Here is a 26,891-nt window from a genome sequence, read left to right as displayed (position 1 = left end):
GCTAATATCTAAACAGCTTTTCAAACCACAGGAGGATTCTCAGCCACAGCAAGCAGACAATTTTAACATCCTCTCAGTCTGTCAGTCAGTCAGTTGCTCGTTCACCGGCCATGAGCCACCGCCACTTACAGACACAAACACATGTGCAGCCACGCACGTGCCCAGTTATCGTCACAACATAGGAAATATCTTCAGGCATATATACAATCAATCCAACTTCTCTCACAAAGTCTTATTGTACCCTCATTAAAGATGTAATAATCCATAAATCCCACGTATGACCCTCTGCAGGGCAAAACTGCGGTGAGCCAATAGATCATCACTCCCTCGTGGCCTCTGTTACTGTTAAAAACACAGGCTGCTGAAGAAATGACAGTCTGGTTAAAAACCTAATGTCAGCGGGGTCTCTCACAGCCCGAACATACAGCAGGAAACATAAAGAACGATAATCATAAACAAGAAGAACAAAGAATCCTCCAAAAGAGCATTTTTATCTGCTTAGGAAGGCCGGCCTATGTATGGGAAAAGCGGTGGTGATAGCGTCTCTCTTGAAAAGACACACATCGTCAGGGGCGCCACTTATTGGGTTTTGGGGGAAGCAGCAGTGGACTGTATAGTGCCCTTATGGGAGGTTTGGTTTTTGATCGAAGATGTGCTAATATGAAGGGGCATTGGGGCCATCAAACTTGAGCAGCAACACGCTGCTGACCAGGAAATGTTTTTCGCCGAGAGAGATGGAGGTAGCTGCAAAACTCAGCTCAACCTCGGGCTCTCCACAAAGCTCAAGGCTGCGAGAGAGGAAAGTCAGCCTCCCCAACAACAAAATCACAACCCGTCAACAGAAGGACAAGGAGAAGTCTGTGTATAAGCCTGCAGATAAGCATGAGAATGAAAGAGGCAGAGGGAGTTTCTCCTTAATGCTCTGCTTTATCTCAAAAACCCCAAAAAGGCCGAGGTGACTGAGGAGGTCCGCTCTGAGACGACAAAGACGACATCAATCTGCAAGAGAGCCTGCCACTCTCTGGGGTCAAGGAGACCACAGACGTGCAAGACGTCAAAGGGGGCGAGCATCCAACAGCGGGAGCTGAGCTGGCTTTCACTCCCTCCTCCGTTGTAAGGGAACAGACCTTTTAGGCTTTTGATCATTTGACATTTTGGCTGTCAAGTGCACAGGCTTTTCCTGCTATGACAGCCAAAATGTCTGCTGCGAAAAAGATGTACTTCATGACAGATCAAAGAAAGACGGAAGACTGTTATGACAGACGGTCATCAGAGGTGAATGGACGGATTTAAAACTGTCAGTTAGAAAGCAATAAAAACATAAAAACATTCCCTGCATGTATCACTGTATTCACTAGTTTTTCAACCCTTTGATGGACATTTATAATTTCCTTTAAACCACTTTACGACACTTGACAGTACGAGCTGTGCTACACAAGTGCGCAGTAGACTTACAGTTTCTAGGTTTGTCATCGTCCATGCCCTCCTCTTCATTCTCTGGGTCGATGTCTTCAGCCTGAGTGATCCAGTCCAAATAGCCCTGTACTCACACACGAACATACACAGTCACAGACAAAGAAAATAGTAATTGGTTAGCATGTATTTACCTGTCTGTCTCTCTCATCTCCTCTTTTATTTCCTCTGTAAAACATGTTGTAACATTAAATAACAGCCCAATAAAGTTTGCTTTGCGCTCTATATTTACTGTCTATATCTGATGGTATTTTGGACTTTTGTTTGACCTCCGATCAAAACGTTAAACAATGTTCGACATTTATCAAATCCGTAGTAGCCACCACAGGATATTGTCTAAATTAATTATTTAACTGTGAAGATATTGTGGCCTTGCTTTGATTCATCACTTTTACAGAGACACATTATTCTAAGTTATGGTGTTTTGGTGCCAGACGGTTGCATCCTCTTTTAAGGATTCGGCAGAAGCGGCAGCAGACTACCTTGAGGTCCTCCTCCAGTTGTTGTTTTTCTCTGAGTTTCTGGAAGTCACCACGAGCCTTGGCCTTCTCCCTCTCCTTGGAAAACTCTCTGGGAACGGAGCAAGGAGGAGGGATGGGGGGGAAGAAGAGAGAGAGAGAAGCAGGAAACAGAGGGAGGAGAAGAAGAATCTGAAAATCTAGACTGAAGGTTTCACAGGATACATAATGTGAGAAAAATTGTGATTACACAGAGTATTATATTTCAGAACGGGAAGGTTGGAAATCCTGCTAAAGAGAGAAAACAAATGTGAAGTGAAGAGAGAAAAGCGCTGCCAAGAAGATGTTAGTGTGCAAATAGACATGAAAACACATCCAGATTGGACCTTGATTCACGTCTCAAGACATCCAGGTCATTTACAGAGAGGTCCAAAAAGTCTGAGAGCACTTTCCCAGAGGGGAAACTATATTTAATGTATCTCAAGCTCAATACAGTTCAACTGAGTTCTGTTTCTATGGTGATGACTACAAATGTCTACATGTCTAAAAATGATTTGCAATGCCTGATAATGGCAGTCAAAGAGTGATTTAGTAATGATACAGCAGCATTGTTAATATAGATTATGTGGTGTGAATTCAAGAAGCCCCAGTGTGTGCAATAGTGCACAAAAATATCCTCCTCTGTTGCTGTCCCAGAGCAACAGGGCCCAGGGTGCACCTGCTGGGAGATGGCGTTCCAGCTATGATTTTGCAATCCGCTTGATACGACCCCAGAAGGAGGCAAATAGAGGGAACCTTTCCCCAGCTGTGCCACCTCAGGTTGCACCTGTCAAATTGATGGAGAAGTGGCTCTGCACGGAGGTCATCCCGCATCACTAGGCTCCTCACCTTTTGTCCGTCACATCATTCTTTCGGTCACTACTCGGAGGTTCAAGACCGAATGAAGACATACAGATAAACTGAGAGTTGTCTCTCCTCAAACAGTGTTTGCAATTCATGTAGAAGGAAAAATTGTTTCACTCGTAGTAACAGTAGAATTAACGTAATTCATCATGAAGCCGTTGGATTTCTTTTACAGGACTCTAATGAGCACAATACCTGCTCTTTCAAGCTGATTTATGACAGCTAAAAATCCTTGTTGGGAGAATGTGAAACATTGAAATATTATGATGAAACCCGGTGAAATTCCTTCCAGGTGTCAGGACGGAAGAAAGAATTAAGGAGCATTTGATCAAATGCTGCACTTGGGGAAGGTCAAAGTCAGGTTGGAGCCAAAGACACAGTTTGAACAAAGGAAATCCATCTGGGTGAGACCTGAGAGGAGCTGGGAAGCTTTGGAAGATTTGCATTTTTAAAAGTACAAATTCACACCCAAAGGTTCATTGACAAGCAAAGTCAGGAAGTTCCTCTCTTTCATAAATGTTTTGACTGAGGATTCAGTCCAGTCCAGTAGAGTGCCCTGATAGGGAGCTTGAGCTTTCTTGCACATTGTCATCTTGGCTTTGGACTGTTTGCAGTTTTAGTTTAATATAAATATTTTCAATCAGATATTATTCAACCATTACCTTGACCTTGAGTTTATGCACACTGTATGTGTATTCATAATGTTAGGTTTTCCAAAAGAGCAGCAACAGGCTCCACAATGAAGCTGCAGTTTTCATTGATTTTTACAGTCAATAGGCTGTGTGAGTTAAATTTAGAGGAATGATGTCAGCATCACACACACACACACACACACACACACACACACACACACAGACACAGATCAATAAGCATTAGCACAAACTGCTATTGTCTCTTGTCAGATCGTTAGCAGGACATCAAAGCCTACTGATCTGTGATCGTGTGTGTGTGTGTGTGTGTGAGAGAGAGAGAGAGTGTATGTGTGCACAAAACTCTAGGATGTCACTCTAATTTTCCAATTCTACTTATCAAAATCTTCCATCCTTAATCTTCTTTCACATCTTTCTCACTCCCCAGTCTCTGTCAAACCAGCCTCTCGATATTTTATCCATTTACATATTACATCGAACAGACTCAGTGTCTCTGAGTCTACGTCCGTATTTTTCCTGCTTTCTAGCCATGACTTATTATGCCAATCTGAGACTCACACACAAACAGACCATGGAGGAAGCAGTTGGTAAAAGGTCAGGCTGTGTAGTGTGTTGACAGCAACATTAGTCACAAGTCAGACAAATAGTCAGACAGCCCCCCCCCCCCCCCCCCCCCCCCCCCCCCCAAGCTGTTTAGACCAGATAGACCTCTATTATTTTCCTACAATGCTGCTGTCACATCACCGTGGGTATCGAGAGTAAGATGTGGGTCAGTCAGGGGTGAGACACTTCACTTGCCCAAACCTATTTACTACCAAATCTCATTGAAGCATGGGATGGAACAAGAGGCAGGAAAGAAGATAAACTACTGTGAAACATTTCACACATTTACTGTGATTTTTCAAACATCTCATATTCCAAATTATACTGAATGACAAAGGTAATGATCATGTTTTCTCTTTGATTTGAATAGAGATGAGTGTTTTGCACCATCCCAGTCGTGCTGAGAGTTGAGCATTTCATGAGTGTAACAACTCTTTTCCATAGAAAACAGCACATAAGAGCTGGTTGCAAAGGATACCCAGAAGTCCTGCTGAAATGATGTGAAGCCAGAAGCGGAAGTACGATATCACTACAGTCAGCTTCAAATGATAATGATGAGCAGTTAATGTAACCCAGTTGGTAGAGATCCAAACCCTCCAAATCAATTTAATTCCCCAAACATCCCTGAATAAACTTTGTAGCTGTTAAACCACCACCTACAACCAGAAACAGGAGGCAGACAAAGGAAGTAGAAAGAAATGAAGAGTTCCTCTGAGGGAAGACGAACGAACAAAGCAAAGGCGAAAAAAGTGAAGTTAGTTTTGTTTCACCTCTGACCCTGCCCTTACCCGCTCAACACACCCAGAACCAAGTTTAGCACAAAGAACGATCCGATGATGATTAAGGTGACAAAATAGATCCAGGGCCACCTGTAATCTACTGCATCATTCACCTAGGAGATGGAGGAATGAGGGAGAAAAGGCCCAAGGAGACCAAACAGAGAGGATGGAAGTGAAGTGAAGTAAAGTAAAGATTGAGGGAGGAGAAAGAAGTCAAGATCGATTGGGGGGCAGCAAAGAAAGTGATGAAGATCAGAGAAGATCGCAATCAGGGGATGTCAGGAGTCAAGAGAGGGAAGGGAGGGAAGAAGGGAGCAAGTGAAGGAGTTAGATCCTTGGTGAAAGTTACCAGCAGTTGGAACAATTTGTTCTGGTAGGATCCCTGCTGGAACTATGGTGCATTCATAGTATTTGTCCGAATCACATGGCAAAACATTTGGTCAGCTGTATTTAAAATTTGGATTTGAATAGACACAAATTACAGGTTGGCCATGTGGAACAGAGCTCATGACAGAACGCATGATAAACAAACCAACTCCTGGAGCTGACTATTTGTGTAGAGAAGCCGAGCGGATGCATTTCTGTCAAAAAGGGAAGGTTGGAAATTAGAAGTCAAAACAGCCCAATTCAGGCTTAATCACTGTGGAGAGAAAGTGTTTAGTGAGATACTTTAACAGACTGTGCAGCAAGACTCCCGGCGATTAATCATCATAACTTTCCTCGTGACAAATGATTCTCTCTCCATTTCTGTACCCTTTCAAATTAAATTCAATTTGCGGATAAAAAGACAAATTGTTTATTTTACACTTTCATCAATGATTTAATTTATAAGTTTTAAATTTGGTGTGTAACTCTTATTATTATAGTCGTTGTTGTCATTGTTGTGATTATCATAAAACCCTCTCAACTTCAATAACTCTGGTGACTTTTTTTCACATCTGGAAATTCTGGAGACTTTCAAAAAATTGCTGTTCCCTGTTCAATGCATCCTTCTGTCCCACAACTTCCATCTTTAATGCCACCTCTCCGGCAGACTCGACACAGACCTCAGAAGAACCTTTTTCGTCTGTTGTGTTTTCCCTGTTGTGCAAGTTTTTTTTATAGCTTTCAACCTCCACGGCTGACCTGAGGGGTGAATTATTTATACCCCAGCGTGTCCCTACAGGCTGGGTGGTGCTTGTACTTAAACAGCGTGAATTGGCAGAGCGGGCTAAAAGAGCACCATGCTTGCCTGCTCGAGTAGAAATTATTTAAATAAAATACACGCACGCACGCATGCACGCAAACATACACACACACACACACACACACACACACACACACACACACACAAACCCAAAAACACACATGAAAAACCAACACACATGTATAAACACAACTGTGCTTTGTGAAAAGTTTGTGTAGACAAATGTTTATAGTCTGTGTATGTGTAATTTTTTTTGGTGACAGAAAGTAGTTTCGTTCACTGTATGGATTTTTACTGTTTTACATGTGTGTGTAAAATATATCTTGATAAATTGTACTCAATGAGTCCTACAGGCATAATTTGGGGAGAAATTTGAAATTGTCCATTTGCCCACAAACGCGGCGTCATCAGCTGGAGAAGGCTGACATGACAACATGTCTGTGTTTGTTTGTCTGTGTGATCGTGCATGGGTGCGTGCACGTGTGTCCACCTGTCTTTGACAGACAGGTTGTGACAGGATGGATAGACACAGGGTCCGTCGCTGCTTTCTGTATGTGTGTGTGTGTGTGTGTGTGTGTGTGTGTGTGTGTGTGTGTGTGTGTGTGAGAGAGTGACTGCATGTGTTGTGTTTCGCTCAGGCTTGTGGCAAAGGATTGATTGAGTGGAACAGGAAGGAGTGAGAGAGAGAGCAAGAGATTTTCGCAGTCCAGTGATCGTCAGTTTATCTTTCCTCGATTGTAGAGGGACTGAGGTCGTCCAACTCGGCTTTTACTGCTGGACTGCTGAGGTGAGGCTGCCGTTACCACCCTGCTCTTATTTGCATTTAATTCCCTGTGACAATCTGTATATAGATGCTAAAACCAGGCTATTTGTCAAGTTCACCATTGTTTGGCATGAAGAAACCCTGTCAAATAGTACACATGCAGATGTTAAGCATTATGCATATGTATCTATGTTAGAAAATGATTTGGCACCTGTAGCATGTGAACTTGCCCTTGTAATAATAAGTTATTGTACAACAGTAATAATAGTAAAGTAATGACAGCAACAATAATAATAATAATGCCCATGCTTTTTAGTGGCAGCACACAAAACATTTGATTGAGGGAGTCTTGTTACATGGCCGTTTATCTTTTTCTCAAACACTACAAATGTAGCCTGGCATCGATTTTGCAAAAAGGTCACAAAAGGGAACATCTCAGTGCCTCTTTGAATTCCAAGAGTGTTATCAGCCGTTGAGCAGCGAAACATGTTGTAGTGCAACAGACGGACAGAAAACTGTAGCATGCAGCAGTCGTAGATAATACTGTCCAGATCGTTCAGTAATGTCTCCATAGTGGATTCAACAGACCTATCCACAGCAGTGGTGGCCGTCTTGGAAGTTTGCAAAAATGTTTAATCAGCCCAACCAGTGTCAGGACGGAATCAGAGGCAGGCCAGACCAGACTCAATACAACACTGTATACACTCACTGATTGGTCTGGCTATTAGGCTGCTATGAACAGCCACACAACAAACAACACACATACACCACATACGTACACACATGACAACAGTATAACCTCTTACCCGCTCAACACCCCCAGAACGAGATTGAGAACGAAAAAGGAGCCGAAGATGACGAGAGAGACAAAATAGACCCATGGCAGCTCATAGCCCATAGCATCCTGCATCTGAGAGGGAGAATAGAAGGAGGACAGAAGGAGGAGGAGAAAAGAAGGGGGTTAACAGGGAGAGTTGGCATGGTGTAGGAGAGAGGAAAGTGTAAGGGAGGTGAAAGGAAGAGAGGGATGAGAGGATTGACAGGAGGGATGATGGAGTCAATCAGAGGGGGCAGTAGAGGTCAAGGACAGAAAGTGGGTTAGTGAGGAAAAGAAAGAAGGAAATGGAAAGAAGAAGAGGGTGGAGCCTGTTAAAAAGAGCAGTAGAAAGACCTGGCAAAGCAAGAGTATCAGTATTGTATGATTAAGTGTGTATAAACCATGTGTCTGCCTGTTGGAGAGCAGATCCTTGATGATCCACGAGTATAAACACTAAACAACACTCGACTGCTTTTGTTACTCAATGACAAACATTAGCTTTCGTACCAAGTGTGTTAGTTACACATAAGTTTTTCATAAGGATGGATGGGCCTTTACCGGGAACCCGTTCAGACAGTGTGACTTTACAATTCGTCATATAAGTCAATGTTATTCCTTTAGAGGACACAGACGCATCTGGATGTTGCTGCTCAAAACTCATTCAAAGAAATGCTAAATTATCAGTCCCGACATGAATTGAATTAAAGGGCATTTGACAGCCAGAATCTGGAGAAAAAGAAAAATTAAAGAGCTGCTACTTCAACACGGAGACTATCGGGCAGAGAAAGACAAAAAGGGAGAGGATGGATGAGAGAAGGAGGGGTTCATTTGCCTCAAGAGCACCAGATGTTGGATATCATTAATCTATATTCCCAAAAAAGGAAAATGCACGGCCCAAACATAATGAAGCATGCAAAACAAATGTTTTTTTAAAGGCCTAGTGTTGTCTAAATGTTTATCCAGAATCATTTGTACTTATAACCTGATAACTAGGGCCAATTTATTATTAAAAAAAAGGGCTGGTCACACAAGCGCTCTCATAATAGGCAAAATGTTGTGAACTGGTGTTTGGTGTGAGAGAGAGAGAGAGAGAGAGAGAGAAGTTGCAGCAGACAGGGGAGTAAGAGAAGGGGTGTAGAGCTAGTGGGACCTCTGCTCCATGTGTATACTGTACGTTAACACAGACACAAACTATTTACACATTCAAACGCACACATTGACGCCTGACACACGCACCAGTACCAGTACGTGATTTTCTTTATTCATTAATTGCGTTTAATAATCGAATGATTATAACATTGCTTTAGCATTTTGATAGCTAGCCCCAGCTTGTGCCTCTCATATATTACGATTATATTCTCCTCAGAGCTTAAAATATATCTCTGTGAATGATAAATCACTGGTGACCTTTAAAAAACAAACACACCCCAAGATGTCATGTTATCATTCCTAACACGGTTTCAAAGCTATTTCCAGAATCTTCTATCCATCTAAGGGATAATCTGACTTTTATGTATACATTTCTGAATGGAAACAAAAATAACACTGTTTTACTTTTTTGGGGATTAGAAAATTAAGTAAAAACTCCAGAAACTCTAGAACAATAGATATTTATTATTGTGCAGTGCAGCAATTATTTTTTCATCCAGATGGACCGAGGGGTCTTGTTGGATTATAGAAAGATTGTTATAAATATGGTAAGCATTCACCAGCAAAGTCGAATTCAAGAGAAATCAAAGCTTAACTTTGTGACCTGAATATAAAGGTAACAAATGAGGGGTACAAATCAGGGCTACATGGTTGCTGGAGGGCAATTTCAATGCAATTTCAGTTTATATGGAAAAATGAATGTGTAAATCATGTTTTGAAAAAAATCTGAATAAACCTGTACTCATCTGTGCCACATAAGTGCTTACTGGTAGTAAGAGAGACTGAACTGTTTGAAAAAAGACACGGGGAAATGTTACAACTACACTGTATAGAAGGAGCAAAGGTCCAAATTAAAATGCTTTTTCCAGAAGTCACACATGGAGTTTGATTGGATCTTACCTCACATCAATTTAGAGCATCAGACTAATCTAATGGTTTGTTTAGCCGGACAGGGTTGCTGCATGCCTCTGGCCATTTACTGAGGAAGGGGCAACGTTTATGTGTTGGGGTGAGTCTGTGGCGTCTATGGCTGCTGTATGAATGCAGGTGTTTGTGTGTTCACTTGACACTTGAATCAATCATCAGGATTCTACGCGCGTTCAAAATAAATCGAAGCCTTCACTCACACAGTGTATTGTCTGCATTGATTTAACCTGAGATATGAGCAAACACATGGACAAACACACAAAAACAATGAGTGTGTGTTTGTTGTATGTGTGTGTGCCTCTTCCTCTCTCTGAACAATCGTAGTATGCATACCGGCTTTTCTGAGAAGAGTGTTTTTTTTCTATTGCTTTATATCGTTTCTCAAAAGCACTCGTGTGGCACTGATGTTACAGGTATAGTAGCAGTGTATCGCACGCACACGCACACACACACAGACAGACACAGACAGACAAACACAGACATACACACACACACACACAAACACACAAAGACACTATTGTGGTGTCCGGCTCACCCAGTATAGCACGTCTGTCCAGCCCTCCATGGTTATACACTGGAACACCGTTAGCATGGCAAAGGCAAAGTTATCAAAGTTGGTGATGCCGTCATTTGGGCCCTCCCATCCCATTTTGCACTCTGTTCCATTGTGTTTACAGTGTCGACCATAAGCCACGTCTGGTGCACACGGTGCCGGCTTTTCCTCTGCGATGGTGCCTGTAGGAATCATTGTGGAAAGAGTGTTGTGTCAATTACAAAAAACAAGCTCTCTAGGGTGATGCATAGGGTAACTGAGAGTATTCAACCAGCACTTACCCAGCGCAAAGCTAATGCCTCTCATGGGAACTATAACATCACCATAACAACACTCAAGTCCATTTATACCTGGGGGTCTCTAATGAAAATGGTTTCAATCATTTATGGTGGCTGCTGTTTCGATGATTGCTCAAATCGTTCATTCTCAGAAACATAAATGATGGCTTGAATAATTAATGGAGGTGATGATTTGAATTGTTTAAGGTATAGGTTTCTTGAAATCACGGATTTAAACAGACTTATTACCTTAGAAGCGTTGGAGAAGCAAGGTGAGCGAGAGCACAGCTATGGCTCACTGCGATATTTCAGTTGAAAAAGGTTTGAGTGGTACAGTATTTACCTCTCTCTACATCCGCTGGAGTTGAAGCAAGTGTGTGTCTTTGTGAATATACTGTACGCTCTCTGAAGCATGTGTTCGCGGTTGAATACATGCTGCACAATCTATCTGATCATTGAAGTGCGGTATGCGAGTGCATGTGTTGGATCATGCATGTTTGTGTCTGCGTCTGTGCCTCAGTGCACAGGGGTCTAAATACGCTGTCTCTGTCTCATTCTCTCTCTGTATGTGTGTGTGTGTGTGTGTGTGTGTGTGTGTGTGTGTGTCTACCTATGTGCTCGTGAACGCAGGTCTTGTGCATCTTGCCCATGAAGAGCTCCAGGCCGATGATGGCATAGATAATGATGACGAAGAGGACCAGCAGGGCGATATGGAGCAGAGGAACCATGGCTTTGATTATGGAGTTCAACACTACCTGTAAACCTGGAGAACACGCAAAAAAATCAACAGCGGATACATACGTGTGGCCACAAAATGTAAAGAAAGCACATAAAAGCACTAATAATATATTTTGTATATATATATTAATCACCATATAAGCATTTTTCACTAACTAATACATTTCATCTCAAATCTTTTATATTATTTTCTCTCTTAAATGATGATTGTAATTGCAGTGTTATTCATCTGTATTTGAGTAAAAAGTTGTGTAATAATCGACGCAAATGCAGCTGCACTCAGCCTTTATCCTCTATAGCCGATCCTGTCGCCTAGTGTGTTGGGTTATTGATTACTGTAGTCACTAACACGGACAGGTTGACAGACAACTCATCCACTGCTCTGACAACAGGACAAGAGGAGCATGTGTCGGAGCATATGTGTACGTGTGTGTATGTGTGTGTCTGTGTCTTGTGTGTATGAGTGGAATGAAGCACCAATATCAGCTCCAATCAGTGCCCACCCCCCCCCACCCCCCCACACACACACACTCACCTTAACCAATCACAATTCACACCTGATCCCCAGGGCATTATTTCTACGTCTTCCTTTTTTTTCTTTTTCTCTTAGCACTTACTTGGTACTCCAGACACCAGTCTGAGGGGTCTGAGTACTCTGAATGCCCTCAGAGCCTTGACATCGAAGCCTGCCGCCTTCCCTCCGATAGGAGTGGCTCCGTCCCCCTTGGTGGCCTGCTCCAAGATTGCGCTGAATAACCTGCAAGGAGAAAGTAATGACTGCAATAACCACCATCGCTGGGTTGCCGTCCCACATTCACACACTAGCGAGTATCTGAGAGATAAACTGATACAATACAGCGTGGTGAATATCTGATGACATTACGGCTTCATTTTATAGTTCCACTGGTGTCACAATATACATCATCTAATGTAAGATGAGATAAGACTTCAATCTAATTTGGGAACATAATTCTGAAAACTGAATGAATGTGCCCTTTGGAGAAAAGTCAACAGTCGAAAATAAAACAGCCTAATTAGTAATATCTTCAACATAACAAGAGAGGGTGATTCATCTGTTCCCTCTGTCCTTCACGGCTAAGGAAATGTGACACACTCATCTTTGATGATTTGACGATCAGCCCAACAGAACGCTGCAACAGAATGACTACAACTTGAATTTAATGCAACATTAAGTCACACAATCAATGTTCGGACTTGATCAATCCATCAATTTACAATATCATTTTTTACGTTTTAACATAACCTTCAATAAAACGGGCTAAACATGTTTTTAATCCTGCAGGGTTTTGTTAGCTTTTATCCCCTATGATTTTTTTTACAGACATCTCTTTGGTGTGAGAGGCTGACAAGCTTGAATTTATGTACGTCCAGCTCAGCTTATCACTCTCCTCCTTCTCTCTCTCAGTCTCAAATCACCATACAATACCATTTTCCAGCTAGTGCGGCTCAAAGGCCAGTCAGCGGCGCGTTAGTCACGGAGTATTATCAATTAGCACAGATGAAATGGCCACTTGAAAAGACCTCTCAAAACATATCGCCCTCTCTCTCCCCCTCACTCCCTCTCTCACTCTCTGCCTCTCTATTTCGCACCACCTCCCTCTCAATTTGATTCTCTCCCTCTCTTTCAGTGGGAAGCAGAGTATGAAAAGCATGTCAAGGATCCATAGATTTGCACCACCAGCATTTCGCCCGGCATGTTTTGCTGTGGTGTGGTGTGAAATGATAATTAGAGCCTTTTGAAATGTAGCACCACATAATGGGTGGGTACATAGTGCCAACTGTGTGCATTCATAAAGATAACGGAGGCTACGAGTTTTCGCAGTCGTCAACATGTCGCCATTACAATTCCACTGAAAAAACAGTTAATACAACTTATCATAGGTTCGCCATATGGCTGCATCTGATTATGTTCATTATCAACTAATCTATTGATTGTTTTGAGTAACCTTTATTTTTGCTTAACCAGAAGCCAAAAGTCAAAAACATAATGCATCTGCAATGAATACATACAAAATGTTAATTTAAGAGACTGGGATGGGAAGAGATTGAAAGTTTTGCTTGATAATTAAGTTTTCATAACCATTGCTTATTAATTAATTGATTAATCGACAATGTTTCAGGCAAAATTTTGATGGGTTTTCCGTCTTTACTCATTCTTTCGATGATCTCAAAGCTAATCAATACAAAGGACAGAGAGTCTAGCATTGTGTGTGTGTGTGTGTGTGTGTGTGTGTGTGTGTGTGTGTGTGTGTATGCATGTAAATCTGCATGTGTGCCTCCCAGGTTTCTCAGCACCAGGTACAAGCTCATTCCAGAGGGAGCAAACTCTGTCACTTCTCATCTACACACACTCACACACACACACACACACACACACACACACACACACACACACACACGCACACACACTGGCAGGCTGGGAGTTAGTGCACAAAGACAAGCTCTCATTCATGAGCTGTCACAGCTTAACATCTCCTTGTAAACTTTGGACACACATTTCAGGGTGTCCTCTCAGTGTGTGAAATGGAGTGTATCTGTATTTGTGTTTCACATCTTTGTAAATTTTCCCCCAAAACACAATCTTCAGTAATCTGCCACCCTTTAGGACTGGTGAGGTTTAGTAAAAGAGTTTGATTGAGGTGCCATTATGGACCAAGAAGTTTCCTATCACTTCAACTGAAGGCAGATTCTGTTTTTTTTTGTCTTTCAACAAAACAAGTAAAGTTGCTCAAAATCTTTGAGAGGACAATATTTGCCCAACAGGAAGAGGTCACTTTTCAGGAAATGCTAAATATTGGTCGTATTAAGGCTTTTAAACACATGACCAATGCAGTCATTCTTCTGCTGAATGCAGTCTCCATTAAAAAAGCTTCACAATATTTTTTTTTGCTGGATTTCAACAACCTGCAAAGACATGACTTAGCTTTTCTAAGAACCCCTTTAAAAATGTAATCACCAAAGGACAATAACAAAGGACAGTCTTACTTATAGGCCTCCTTATTTGTCCATTTGCAAAAGAAAAAAAGTATTGACGGTGTGGTGAAGCAAACAATTAGGAACAGTTGGGGAGTAAACAACACCGATGCACTTGCACAAATTTGCTGCACACCTGATGTGCTGGACGGTTTTTGCCCCTAGGTAGGTCACCCTTGCACACTCTCCCAAAACAGCTCGCGCCAACTCTCAAGAAGTGTCCATGATCACAACACTAAACCCTGCCAATTCCAGAAGTGGACCTTCCTTCTGACCATCTAACCTTCTGACCTCCCCGTGGCAAGGGTGCAAGGACAGAGACCATTTCCTTGCAGGGGACCAATACAGTGTTATTACACGTTCAATAATGCTGAGTCACAATAAAAGGCATAATTCAAACACAGACAGAGAGAGAGAGAAACAGGCAGACAGAGGGTAGATAACAGCATCAGAGTGTTAAAGGTTGTGTTTATGCCAGGGGCACTGGCACCATGATGCTAGCCGATGGTGTGTGTGCCGTGTTTGTGTGTGTGTGTGTGTGTGTGTGTGTGTGTGTGTGTGTGTGTGTGTGTGTGTGTGTGCATGGGGAGAAGCCAACCAACTCAGTCATGTGTATGTGTGTTGGTGCATTCACAGAGCCTTCGTTCAGACCGAGGAGTGCCTTCTGCCTGAGTCTGTCTAACATGCATGCGTGCACACACAAACACACACACACACACACACACACACACACACGCACACACAATCAGAATTTTTATGGCATTAAGGTCCACTGGCTATTGTGCCATTACCCCCACACAACGTCAACTCACAGCTGGCAGGCAGGGTGCGCTCACACACACACGCGCACGCGCACGCACGCACACACACACACACACACACACACACACACATACACACACATACACACACACACACACACACACACACACACACACACACACACACACACACACACACACACACACACAGGGTTTAGCAGATGGGCTTTGTTGCTGAGTTTACAGATAAAGAAAAGCAGAGCAGAGCAGAGCTATCAGCATCTAACAAGCTAATCACTTTAGGCTCCAACAATTCACCGTAGCCCAAAGTTTACTGCAGCTTTAATACGGATTGAGTGAAAGGGGAAGCTTGTTTTAACACAGTGCTCATTTTAAAAGTGTATTGTAGAAGTTTGTAACATTTCCTAAAAAAAATATTATTCCAATGAAAAAACAATGTTCCTCTATCAATCACTCCATCGAAATACATTGACATAATGTGCCAGCAGATTGGATTTTTGCTTATCTGTTGAAATTCTAGTGAAGTAACAATTGTGGACTGAGGAAAAATTTGAAAAAAAGTTAGTAAAAATAACTTATTAACTTAATTTTAAAAGATGCTAGCACTATGACAACCTAAATGGAGGCTGACACTTGCCTTGCTGCAGTTCCATTTGTTGACAGTAATTATGCCAAGGCACTATAAGCCACTGATATGCTGCTGTTTGAAAATGTGTAATTTAGCGCCTTCTCAAACGCTCGTACCGCCTCTATCAAACCAAATACATTCACTCAGCGTCGCACAGGACGATTAAAAAACATTTCACAGATTTAATCTCGGACCGCTTGTTTCTGTTCACTCACCCCACGACTACGATGATGAAGTCGAGCAGATTCCAGCCGTTCCTCAGGTAGGCGTTGGGGTGGAAGAGCAGGCCATAGGCTATTACCTTCAGGAACGCCTCCACTGTGAAAATGATGAGGAACAGATACTCCACACGCTCCTGCGGAGACACAAGAACAAGACAGGTCCATTTATTCCTCTGAGCAGCAGCAGTGCAGGGACGCACAAAGCCTTCTTATTAGAAAGAACGAGCATTAGAGAAAAATATACGAGAGAGAGAGAGGATTGTAGATGGTCGAGTTTATAATAAGATGAGTAAGTTTCACATGTGGGTGAATACTGTTAACAGGAAACCACATTATAGGACAACAAATGAGAAAACACCGAACATCCATTCAAGATATTATGGCCATAAAAACAAACTAACATTAACGGTCATTACATCATTTATTTATGCCCGCATCAATGCACAAACAGTGCTGGCTGCTTAGTCCCTTACTTCTCCGAGTTTATCATCCAGAACTGTTTATCCGGCTTCTTTGTGTGCGTACTATTTATGTGGCTAATGGCGTGTGTGTTTTATTTTGTGTTTGATTCTTTACATGACAAATATGTTTGTTTGCCCAAGTTGCAATTGTGTACACAGTCAAAGCATTTTGATTATTTAATCAAAGCAGCTCTCTTCCTGTCCTAAGAGGCTACTGTCTGAAGACGAGGAATGTGCTTTTGCATGTACTGTGTACACACACACACACACAAACACACACTTCTACTATAGAGTTCCTCAGAGACTGTTGTCATAGCGATGACCCCTGCCACAGGGGGTGCTGGGAAATGTCCTGAAGTGGCCCTGAGAGAGGGAGATAGAGGAATTATATAACTTTCTGACCATCAAGGAATTCATCATCCACCTAATCATCTGACATATCTGCTTTCTCGTTTTTTTGCCAAGTTTATTAAAATGAAATGAGATCGAGGCAACGGAGCCAAACTACTGAGATCCTGTATGAAATGAGGTACGTATTTTTTTTAACATTAAAATAGCTCAAGCTCCATCCACGTGCAGCCATCTCAGTCCCGGCTCTGCCTCCCGTATCTACTGTTTTCCCATGGACGCACGGTCACACAGGGCAAGAGGTTTGGGACAGAAGGCCAGGCAGGGGAAGGAATCAGCCTCATCCCCAGGGAGGAATCAGCTCAACCTGAGTTTGGATTGACGTTCAACCAAAATAGGATGGTAATATTGGATTATTACCATCGTTCTCCAGACATCAAAATTAGTTGTAGCAAGGAAGCTAAATGAACTGAGAAGGGGATTGGCGGATAGGCAGGTGCTTTTTCTGGACAGATCGTTGGAGAGGCACTAATTTAGCTGTACAACTGTTCGGTGACAATATAGACATTTAATTCTATTCTAGTCTAGAGTGAAAATTTAAAATGTATAGGACTTAATTAAAAAAAACCTCCAATACAACAGTATATTATCATTATCATATCATATCAGGATAAAGAAGTATATCCTTGTATATATTACCCTGTATTTACTGATGTGATCACTTATTTATTTTACAGTGGCCAGTTTTTGTTAGTTTAAAAGTGAGGCAAGTCGAGTGCCACAAAATGTACATTCTCTACCAATGTCGTCACAATTCTCCAAATGTATTTTACTAGTGTTGTTCATTTTAAAAGCCCATGTTAGTGTTGGATAAGCTCGAGTACACAGTGGCTGTACTGAGATCTGCAGTTAAGGCTGATGTGAGTCTAAAGCTAGTCCAGCTAAACAAACAACTTTCTCAGCATGAAGAAACACTGCGAGCTACCATTAGATCAGTTACATCACACAAACACACACACACACACACACACACACACACACACACACACACGCACACACGCACACACACGCCATGGGAATCAGTCATTCATGTAACCACAGTTTTGACACTACGGCTGTGTGTCCACTGTCCCGTATGTAAACTTAAAATTCCTTTTCATGCTTTGAAAGGTGTTTATTTAAGTTTCCTTCTCTGAGCACTATATATGCATACCAGTCAGCATGCACTGAATCCAAAATGACTCAAGAACCAGCCCAAACACAAGATTTACAACTGCCAGATATTTTATTCCTAATGATCTGATTATCATACAAACTGTGATGTGGAAGTATCTTTTCCCACACTTAGAAAAAATGCTAAAGAGGCTCGACAGTGGAGGGAATGACGCGAGTTATGATACAGAGATTATGCACAGTTGGAATGACCGACAACTTGAAAGGCAAGTTGATCTTAAAGCAAGATTTCACACCTGAATGCGCTGCTCAGAAAGCCGTATTAGACGTTGTCTCTCTAACCTCCTCTCATTTCAATTCCAACCCATCCAGGGTTCTTTACACACACACAAGCTGAGAGAGTTTTACATTAAACACCTGTCATCCTGTGTGTGTGTGTGTGTGTCTGTGTGTATGTGAGCCTCAATAAACTGATTGTTTTCACATTAATTTTTCATATCGCCAAAGACCCACCACCACACACTATTAGTTGTGTATGTGGAAGTAATGAATCTCAAACACACACATACACACAAATCATCTCCCCTGTTCAAACACAGAAAACCTCTCACCCTTTCCCCTCTCAAAAACACACACAGGTAGACTCGACACGCGCACACACACACACACACACACACACACACACACACACACACACACACACACACACACACACACACACACACACACACACCCGGGCTGTGAATCTGTTGGTGACAGGCAGACAGCGTGGCGTGCTGAAGAATAAAACAGAGAAAAACATCTGGTAGGAACAGCTCAACCTGACACACACACAAGCACATACAGACACACTTCTCTTCCGGCTTCCTTTCCGTTCATACGGACCCATAAAGGGCAAAATCCATAAGGGGCAGGACTAATCTGGTTACTGACTGGAAAGAACTGAGAGAGATGATGCGAAGCCTGAAAGAGGAGAGGGGGATGGATGAGAGAGAGAGAGAGAGAGACTAAAGAGACGGAGAGAGAGAGGATGGCAGACAGAATGACAGAAAGGTGAGTATGTGGGAGCAATAATTCAGTTATCTGTGATAGGTCAAGCAAACCGCCTATCCATCAACGAGGCGAATCAGATTATAGTATCGACATTCTACCGTACAGCGGACAATGTTTCCATTCGCCATGACCTTCTGTGCGTGTGTGTGTGTGTGTATGTGTGTGTGTGTGTGTGTGTGCGTGCGTGCTCCAAAACAGGATTAGCCATTAAGCTGTTTTCAAAAGTTTCCACAGACACAACATTGTCCAATACATGTTTCGTTGATGCAGTTTTCAATTGATCAAGAACAGAAGAAAAAAAAATCCAATCCAAAAAATGGAGTTTGCAATTAAATCATAAATTCAATCTTAAAATCAGATTCAACAATCCAACTCCTGTACTACTGCAAATCTGAACTTGTCTCAGCCGTCAGAGTAGAATCTTGCCTATTACTATATTTCTGTACAACTGTACAGAGCCACACTGCCCCGATGTCCAGTCATGATTTATTCAGAGGGAGAAAACACGGTGAGTTGAAGTACAGCAGCAGGCTAATAATAGAGTTTGGTTAACAAGACAAAAGAAGTACTGTAACTAACAGTCAGGAACAGTCTGCCTCATTACAACTTCTTTTTGAACATGTCATATTCTGTTATGACATTGTACTTAACAAGATCGTTACTACATCTGGGAACTCAGCTGCAAAGAAGTCAGATGGGGTAAAAAAAAAAACACAAGCAGGCAATGGTGCAGATTTTACAACAACAACTCAAATTGAACTGAAAGAAACAATAAAGTACACTTTTCTTGGGCAATGATGGAGTATTATTATTATTACTATTATTACTGTTGTGAACACCATGTGGTTTCAATAATTTCTGACCGGGTTGAACTTTGCCGAAGAGATGTCACTGCGTCTCGCTCTTCTCAGATATTACTTTAGCGAGTACAGTTTTGTAATAGCTGATAACTGCTTCAACAAAATTAAGACCCAACTTGTGTATGTTTCTGTTTCTGTCTCCCTCTTTCTTTCTCTCACCCCTCACCTCTACTTCTTCTTTCTCTCTTTCTTCAACTCAACTCAGATCTCTCTCTCTCTCTCTCTCTCTCTGACTGCCAACCAGAAGTTACCATAGGGACCAAGATGGGTTCCGACGTTACCATGGAAACTGTGGGCTGCAGCAGCAGTGGTGGCAGCAGACTCTCTTTCTCACACACACTCACACACACACACACACACACAATCAGTATCGTATCAAGAATATCCCCGGCACATAGTCCTAATTACTACTCTTCTGTCAGCTTTCAGATTTCCTATTGTGTGTATATGTGTGCACAAGTGTTAATCAATGTTGTTTGTGTATGTCTACAACAGTGTGAAATTGAGTGTCGGTGTGCTCGTGCTTGCCCCAGTGTTTTATGTCATATACTTATTTCCAACTTGCCCACCAGTTGATGGCATGGAGCTCAAGTCTCATGCGAATTTCTGCAGTGCTATTCTGTCACTCTGCACAGTCAACAGTATAATAAAGTACCCTGGTGTATAAAAAACGAATATTCATTTCCCTTAATCAACTGGCTTCGGTCACAAAGTGGGAAGATGATGTGAATGACACAAGTTTAATATCCTTTCACAAACTTTGTGTAGTGTACAGAGTTACGTAATGGAGATACAAAAGGGTCATCATTATCATTTATTTATAATTTTATCTTCAATGGGTGTTCATCAAAAAATGTTTTTTGATGGAATTTGAATCTCGGGTTAAGTTTTGGGTCAGTGAACCAAAATTGGTTCAAACAGAATTGTTGATTTTTTCTTCTCCTACTGTAATTGCTTCAGAATGGAGGATAAATAAAGACTTTTAATCAAATCTGACACTGCTAAAGAGAGGAGCTGGGGACTAATAATGTCATATCATGTTTTAATGTGAAACTCACAACAGTGGAAAAACAGTGGCTCTTAGGGCCCCGTCTCTGGGCTTGGATTAATTTTCCACCTGAAAAACTCTCTATCCCCTGCCCTGCACTAAGAACATGCACTTACCAAAGCTTTTCATGTGGGAGGTCGATATGAGGGAGGTAGACTACTTTCTGAGCAGGACGTAATATTGAGGTTTCAAAACTGAAACCCTGTGCTCTCTCTCTCTTCTGCACTAACAATCATTGCTTGGTGAAACTGTTTACTATATCATCCACTCAGGTCAATGGGATTGATAGTAGTTGTGGATTTACTGGGAAGCAGCTAGGGGGGGAATTTGTGTGACTGAAGACAGCAACGCCACTGTTGACGTAGAGAATGGGGGCTTATTCAAGGGAGACATATTATGCTTTTTCTGTTTTTCCCTTCCCACTAGTGTGATAAAAAGGTTTTTGTGTATGTAATTTAAACAGATAAAAGCATTATGCCTGAAAATTAAGAACAACAAGAACAACAACCACTCCCCTTCAAAAATCAGATTCTAGAAGCGATCACCACAAAAAGAAAAATAAGACTCTCCTGGATTTCTGCTTTGGACAAGCGTGTCTCGTGTCACGTCACTTGACGCCACGTTCAACACGAGGATCATTAACAACCACAAGCTCCAATCTATGAGCCTCTGGACAAGGATTATGTTTGATTAGAGATTATACCGTGTGTGTGTGTGTGTGTGTGTGTGTGTGTGTGTGTGTGTGTGTCTGTCAGAGGGTCACAAAGACATCAGTATCCTCTGACAATTGAAAGGAAGCTAGATCCTGAGACTAGGATTAATGCACGCACACACACACACACACACACACACACACACACACACACACACACACACACACACACACAACCAGACACAAAAGCCACAGTTCTGCACCCAACACAACCATATGTTGTAACGGCTGCCACCTCCCAGTAATGCAACTGACTAAGAAATGATAGTTTAGACTAAAAAATATTCTCAGAACAAACCATCTTTTGAAAGTCATTACTTTTCTTCTTCTAATTCCTGTTTCCAGGCAACAGGCACTGTCACATCAAAAAGAAAGGAAGAAACCAAAAAAACATCATCAGCTTAGGTTTTGGTGGCGACTTTGGTGTCTGTTCTGATTTTTCTTTTCCTTCCATGACAACTGGTTTTTTTTACAAAAACAGACTGATGGCACACGACGTCCTCTCACGCTGCACATGATCGCTGTCAGCTGAAGCCTTTGTGTGTGTGTGTGTGTGTTTTTTCCCAAGGGCAACTTTTAGGGGCAAGGTGTGACTCTGAGGTGAAAATGTTTGATTATCTTGCCTCCAGCAGCCTAGATTGTTTCAGACTGGACCCAAAGGCAAAGAGGAAACAACCAAAAGGGAATGTTGATCGGTGGGTGAACTTACTGCACTCAACTGGGATTCTCACTGCGGGAAAAAACTGCCGCATGCGATCTCGGCTTGTCCTCGTCTCACACAGAAAAATGTCACATGCTATTTATTTCTTCCTTCATCAATTGCTCTCCCTTTCTCACACAAATATATATATATAACAGGGGAACCTGTAATCTGCCCACCTCCAGGTTCAGCCTCCCTGCCCACAAGCCCCATTCCTGCTGAAGTTTCTCGAAATTAATAAGTCATTCACTTTCTTCATCTGCTTTTCTTGTTCTAGGTTACGGTCTGAAGCCAATCCCAACGGTCAATTAGAGGCCCCAACGTACAAGCGTACACGCAGTCTTCCGTCCACAGAGCAAAGTTAAGAGTCAACCTGACCTGTGCGTCTACAGGAGGACACCCACACTGATGGCAAAAGCAAACATTTAAAATTTGTAGTATTTGCAAATACAGACGGAGGTGGGGGAGAAGAGGAGACAATATTTACAGGGGGATGGCAGAATGGAGAGGGGAAAAACAGAGATGTTAAAAAAAAAAAATGACACAGAGAGCAGAGGAAAAGAGAGCAATTGGTCTAAAAATATGAAAACACAGGAGCATAAATCATCTCATATAGACAGCCAGGGTGTGTTAGTGAGCGTGTGCATAGATGTGCGAAGGTGAGTGCACGCTACTCGGTGTCTGAGGGGAAGATAGCCGGTACCCTTGAGAGAGGAGAAGAAGGGAAAGAAAGCCAGAGATAGCGGGAAGAAAAACAAAGAGTAGGATACTGTATGTAGAGAAAATGAAAAGGAAAAAAAAACCAAGGTGAAAAGGTGGAGAAGTATCCCTTTCCTCCTCTGTTTTCATTCATCCCTCCATCCCAGCCAACAACACACTATTTATTTTTTCTCCCTGTCAAGTGTACAACGCTACCTTTCCGCTTCAGCTCTGCATTCGTGTGCGTGTGCGCGCACGTGTTTCTGACTTATCACGACTTCTCCTGCCTTCTGCCTCACTGGCAGGGAGACGGATGCTCTACGGCCGCCCCTCCACACACACACACATACGTTGTGTATACGTGTTCCTGGGCGAGCTCCGTAGTACATGTTAGACAGATTTACATTCATTTGCTCAGAAACATATTCATTTATACAGCTCGTCACACATGAGTGAAGAGCTTGTAACGGAGCCACATCATCTCCTGATTATGATCATCAGGTGTTGCCGGTGGGTGACAGCTGAGTGACACGATTCTCTCCCATTTCATTCATTAATTCATAACATAATTCGGAGGTTCACACCTTCAGCTGTCGTTCCCGTGGCAAAGCCTTAGCGGTGGGATCTGACGGGGCCATGAAATTATTATATCAAAGCCTCTTATTGACTGGCCAGCGAGGTGGCTTCTATTCACCAATAAATAACACAATTTACAATCGGGACGAGCATATCATTTTATCCAATGTGTCTGTGTAGAAGTCAGTGCTTCTCTGCTGTCCCTGCCCCAGATCCTATAGTGTGATAATGTGGTGTAGGTTACAACCAGTGCTCTGTCGATTCGTGTGGAAGCTGCAACTATATGAAACGACCCCCGGCAGCACGGACACCCACATTAAATTAAAGTGTAATGCCTGTGTCCCGACTAGGAGTCTTTGCACATTGACGGTGTGCGTTCAGAACATGTCAGATGGTCGAATCTCAGACGTATGAAGTGGGCACTGGTGACGCCCTCGACATTAGTTGGCTGAATCGCTTGACACCTCATAGAATTCCTCGATATGCACACACACTCTTTGTCACACATCCGCACAGATTTGCACATGCAGGCCGACACACATGCCGAGCTACAAATGAAGACAAAGTGAGCTGACACACGAACACACAGATCACTGTAGCGCGTCAAGATCAGAGTAGCTGCTCGCTGCACTGAGGGGACAAGACAGATTACTATACTCTATAAATCTGCGCGTGACTCATGTTTCGGAGCATGTGCGTGCATGTGTATGCATGTGTGTGTGTGTGTGTGTGTGTGTGTGTCATTTAAAACGCCTCTTGGGTTGATCATGCCGTTGTGACTTATGTGTGAAATGTATCAAGAACATATAGCAGTATATTATTACAGCATATTCAAGATACTATAATTCTTCTGCAGTTGTGTAAAAATGTCTTCCCTTAATATAGCTTTTGTTTATTCATCTTCAGGAATAAGAAAGTACATTCTAGCTTGTTAGCACATTCTTCAGCCTGAAAGAGGTATCCAGTCGAATCACCAACCAGACACTTTATATCCAGTGGCAAACAAAATGAGGAATCATATTACAGTATTCCCAGAATGCCCTGTCCTCCATAAAACAAGACATAGATAATTTTTCTTGCGTCAGACCAGGATTATCAGAAAAACATTCACTGTCCACACATCTAATATTTGGAATAACAAGTACAATCAGTCCAGGACATCGACAAAGCCTGTATTTTGATTTTCTTTGATCCGTGTGCCCCAACGTTCAGCTACAGGATGTTTTTCCACACATGATGGTCTTCGACTTCACTGTATGTACACTGCAACGATGCAGACACAGAAACACACACACACACACACACACACACACACACACACACACACACACAGAGATGCCAGCTACTCCTGGGACAAATAAACACACAAAATATTAAAGACACTCGTGAAGAAACACAAATAAACTAAACCTAAATGACTGACAAAATTTTAGCTGCCTGCGGTCACGGCGGCAGCATTTTGAGAACATACAGTACAGACCACGAGCACATACAGTGACAAGGTGCCGTGTGAGGGGACTGCATTTTGCCTCTTAGCCCTTTCCCTACTGAGATCAGACACAGATGTGCATGTGTCATTCCCACTGGGTTGACATATGGTCTCCTCAGGTATGATGCATGATGGGCCAAGAGCCATGTAAGTGTGGGAAATGTAGTTCCATACATTTAAGGATATTTTAAACTTTAAATGACAGACAGAATGATTAAAACAGATTCAGCTCCTCAGCTTGAAATACAACCGACACATTTGAAAAGTAAACTACCTGTCTAAATCTCTTTTTAAATGGACTGACTCCTAATAGTCAGTCAGTATACTGTACCTCTAATGCCAATACTCGTTTCCAGTATCTGACAGCAACACTGGCATAGGTAAACCATTAGGAACTCGGCAGTACCGATTTCCACTATATCTCCAGGAAATATTGATTCACTACATGTGAAACAGAATAACTTCCATGTCCTGATGTTTTTTCCCTGCTTTTCAACATCCCAAATCTTGTAGAGAGAAAGTTTCTCCTGTACGATAAAAAAACAACAACCCTTCATCCCTTCTTGCTCGTATTGAGGCTTGTATTGCTCCTATCACAACTAAACACACCACTCTATCTCCCCGCAGAGCGCTGGAAATCCCTGCCTGTGAATGACTGTGTGTGTGTGTGTGTGTGTGTTTGTATGCGTGCGTGCGTGTTGAGAATTGCTCCATCATTCCTCCCCTGGTAAATGTCCAGTAGAGCGAGACCAGAGCACAGCACAGAGAAAATGGAGAAAAAAAGATACAACGGGAAAACACTGATGTTTGTGCACGTGTGCCTGTGTGCGTGTGTGTGTGCGTGTGTGTGTGTGTGTGTGTGTGTGTGTGTGCATGTGTGTCTGTGTTTATGCAGGGAAAAAAAAGATATATACATATTGAGGTGTGAATCATTTGTGTTTAGAGAACTGTAACTGATATGTCAATTATTTCTAACGGTACCCGTGATCAATAACAATTTCCCTCAGTAAACAACACAGGGTTTCATTCCAGGGTCATTATGTGTGCACACAATATATACAGGCAAGCTAAACTAAACTTTCTTTCTGATTTTTTCCAATTTTCAGCAGGGACAATGTAAAAGAAATATTGTTCCAATCTTCCAAAATTCCAATCTTCACTCTCCTGTGAGCTGTTTTTCTCTCCACCAGCACAGAAACATGTGGCTCAATTTATTTAAATTCTCCACTATCTTCATCATCAGTCGCTAACGTTGTCTGCTGTTGTTTTGCTGTGCAGGTAATGTACAACAGCTGATTGTAATGTACAAGGCGGACTGTTTTTGTCTTTTGAAACTTTTATATGATGAGGTTTGCTATGCTTGTATGAATTTTTTCTTCCCCATCGCCTTCTTCTTCTGTAGAATACAGTTAATAATGAATAACTTCATATATACATATTTCCATTTCAGGATGACAGTGTAAAGGTTTTAACTATGGCAACTAGAAGTCTCTGGTTTCTTTCTAAAAACACATTCATAAACACAGGACCTCTGCAGTATGGAAATGTGAAGGCGTTTAATGAACTCTGATTTGAATGAAAACCGAGCATCTTCCCCGCTGACCTCCCAAATCCTTGCGGATGAATTGTATGATTAAAGAGAAGAAAGCTTGTGCAGCTCTCCTGCTGGCATTGCAATGCCGCCATGACACCCAAATAGGATTATCTGCTAACACCCACTCCCTTGCTGTTACCATAGTAGCACTGTTGAAACAGCGACCCTCAAGCTATAAAAAGACAAACTTAACTTCGAGACAGCGAAAAAGTTAAAAAGAAAAAAGGAGGTAATTAAGATAAGGGGAGGGGAGGGCGGGAGAAAAGAAAGGTTACC

General features: G+C 42.2%; 1 protein-coding gene across 7 annotated transcripts in view; it reads right to left on the bottom strand.

Annotated features, from left to right (window-relative positions):
- The window catches only part of cacna1c (calcium channel, voltage-dependent, L type, alpha 1C subunit), a 160,470-nt gene that overhangs the window by 53,461 nt on the left and 80,118 nt on the right, over positions 1-26,891 (bottom strand). For 5 of the 7 annotated variants that reach the window (XM_035621546.2, XM_047336563.1, XM_047336564.1 and 2 more), the window contains exons 4-10: positions 15,897-16,036; positions 11,895-12,034; positions 11,150-11,302; positions 10,244-10,443; positions 7,622-7,725; positions 1,956-2,043; positions 1,456-1,540 (exon numbers count right to left, since the gene is read on the bottom strand). In XM_035621546.2, the coding sequence (XP_035477439.2) occupies positions 1,456-1,540; positions 1,956-2,043; positions 7,622-7,725; positions 10,244-10,443; positions 11,150-11,302; positions 11,895-12,034; positions 15,897-16,036 (910 nt within the window). Of the gene's footprint in view, positions 1-1,455; positions 1,541-1,955; positions 2,044-4,875; positions 4,980-7,621; positions 7,726-10,243; positions 10,444-11,149; positions 11,303-11,894; positions 12,035-15,896; positions 16,037-26,891 lie in introns of all 7 variants that reach the window. The other 2 variants (XM_047336561.1, XM_047336567.1) reach the window with 1 other exon arrangement.

The sequence above is a fragment of the Scophthalmus maximus genome, chromosome 12 (genome assembly GCF_022379125.1).
Source record: "Scophthalmus maximus strain ysfricsl-2021 chromosome 12, ASM2237912v1, whole genome shotgun sequence".
Taxonomy (NCBI): Eukaryota; Metazoa; Chordata; class Actinopteri; order Pleuronectiformes; family Scophthalmidae; genus Scophthalmus; species Scophthalmus maximus.
Note: the sequence above shows the minus strand (reverse complement) of the source record. Positions and strands in the feature narration are given on the sequence as shown.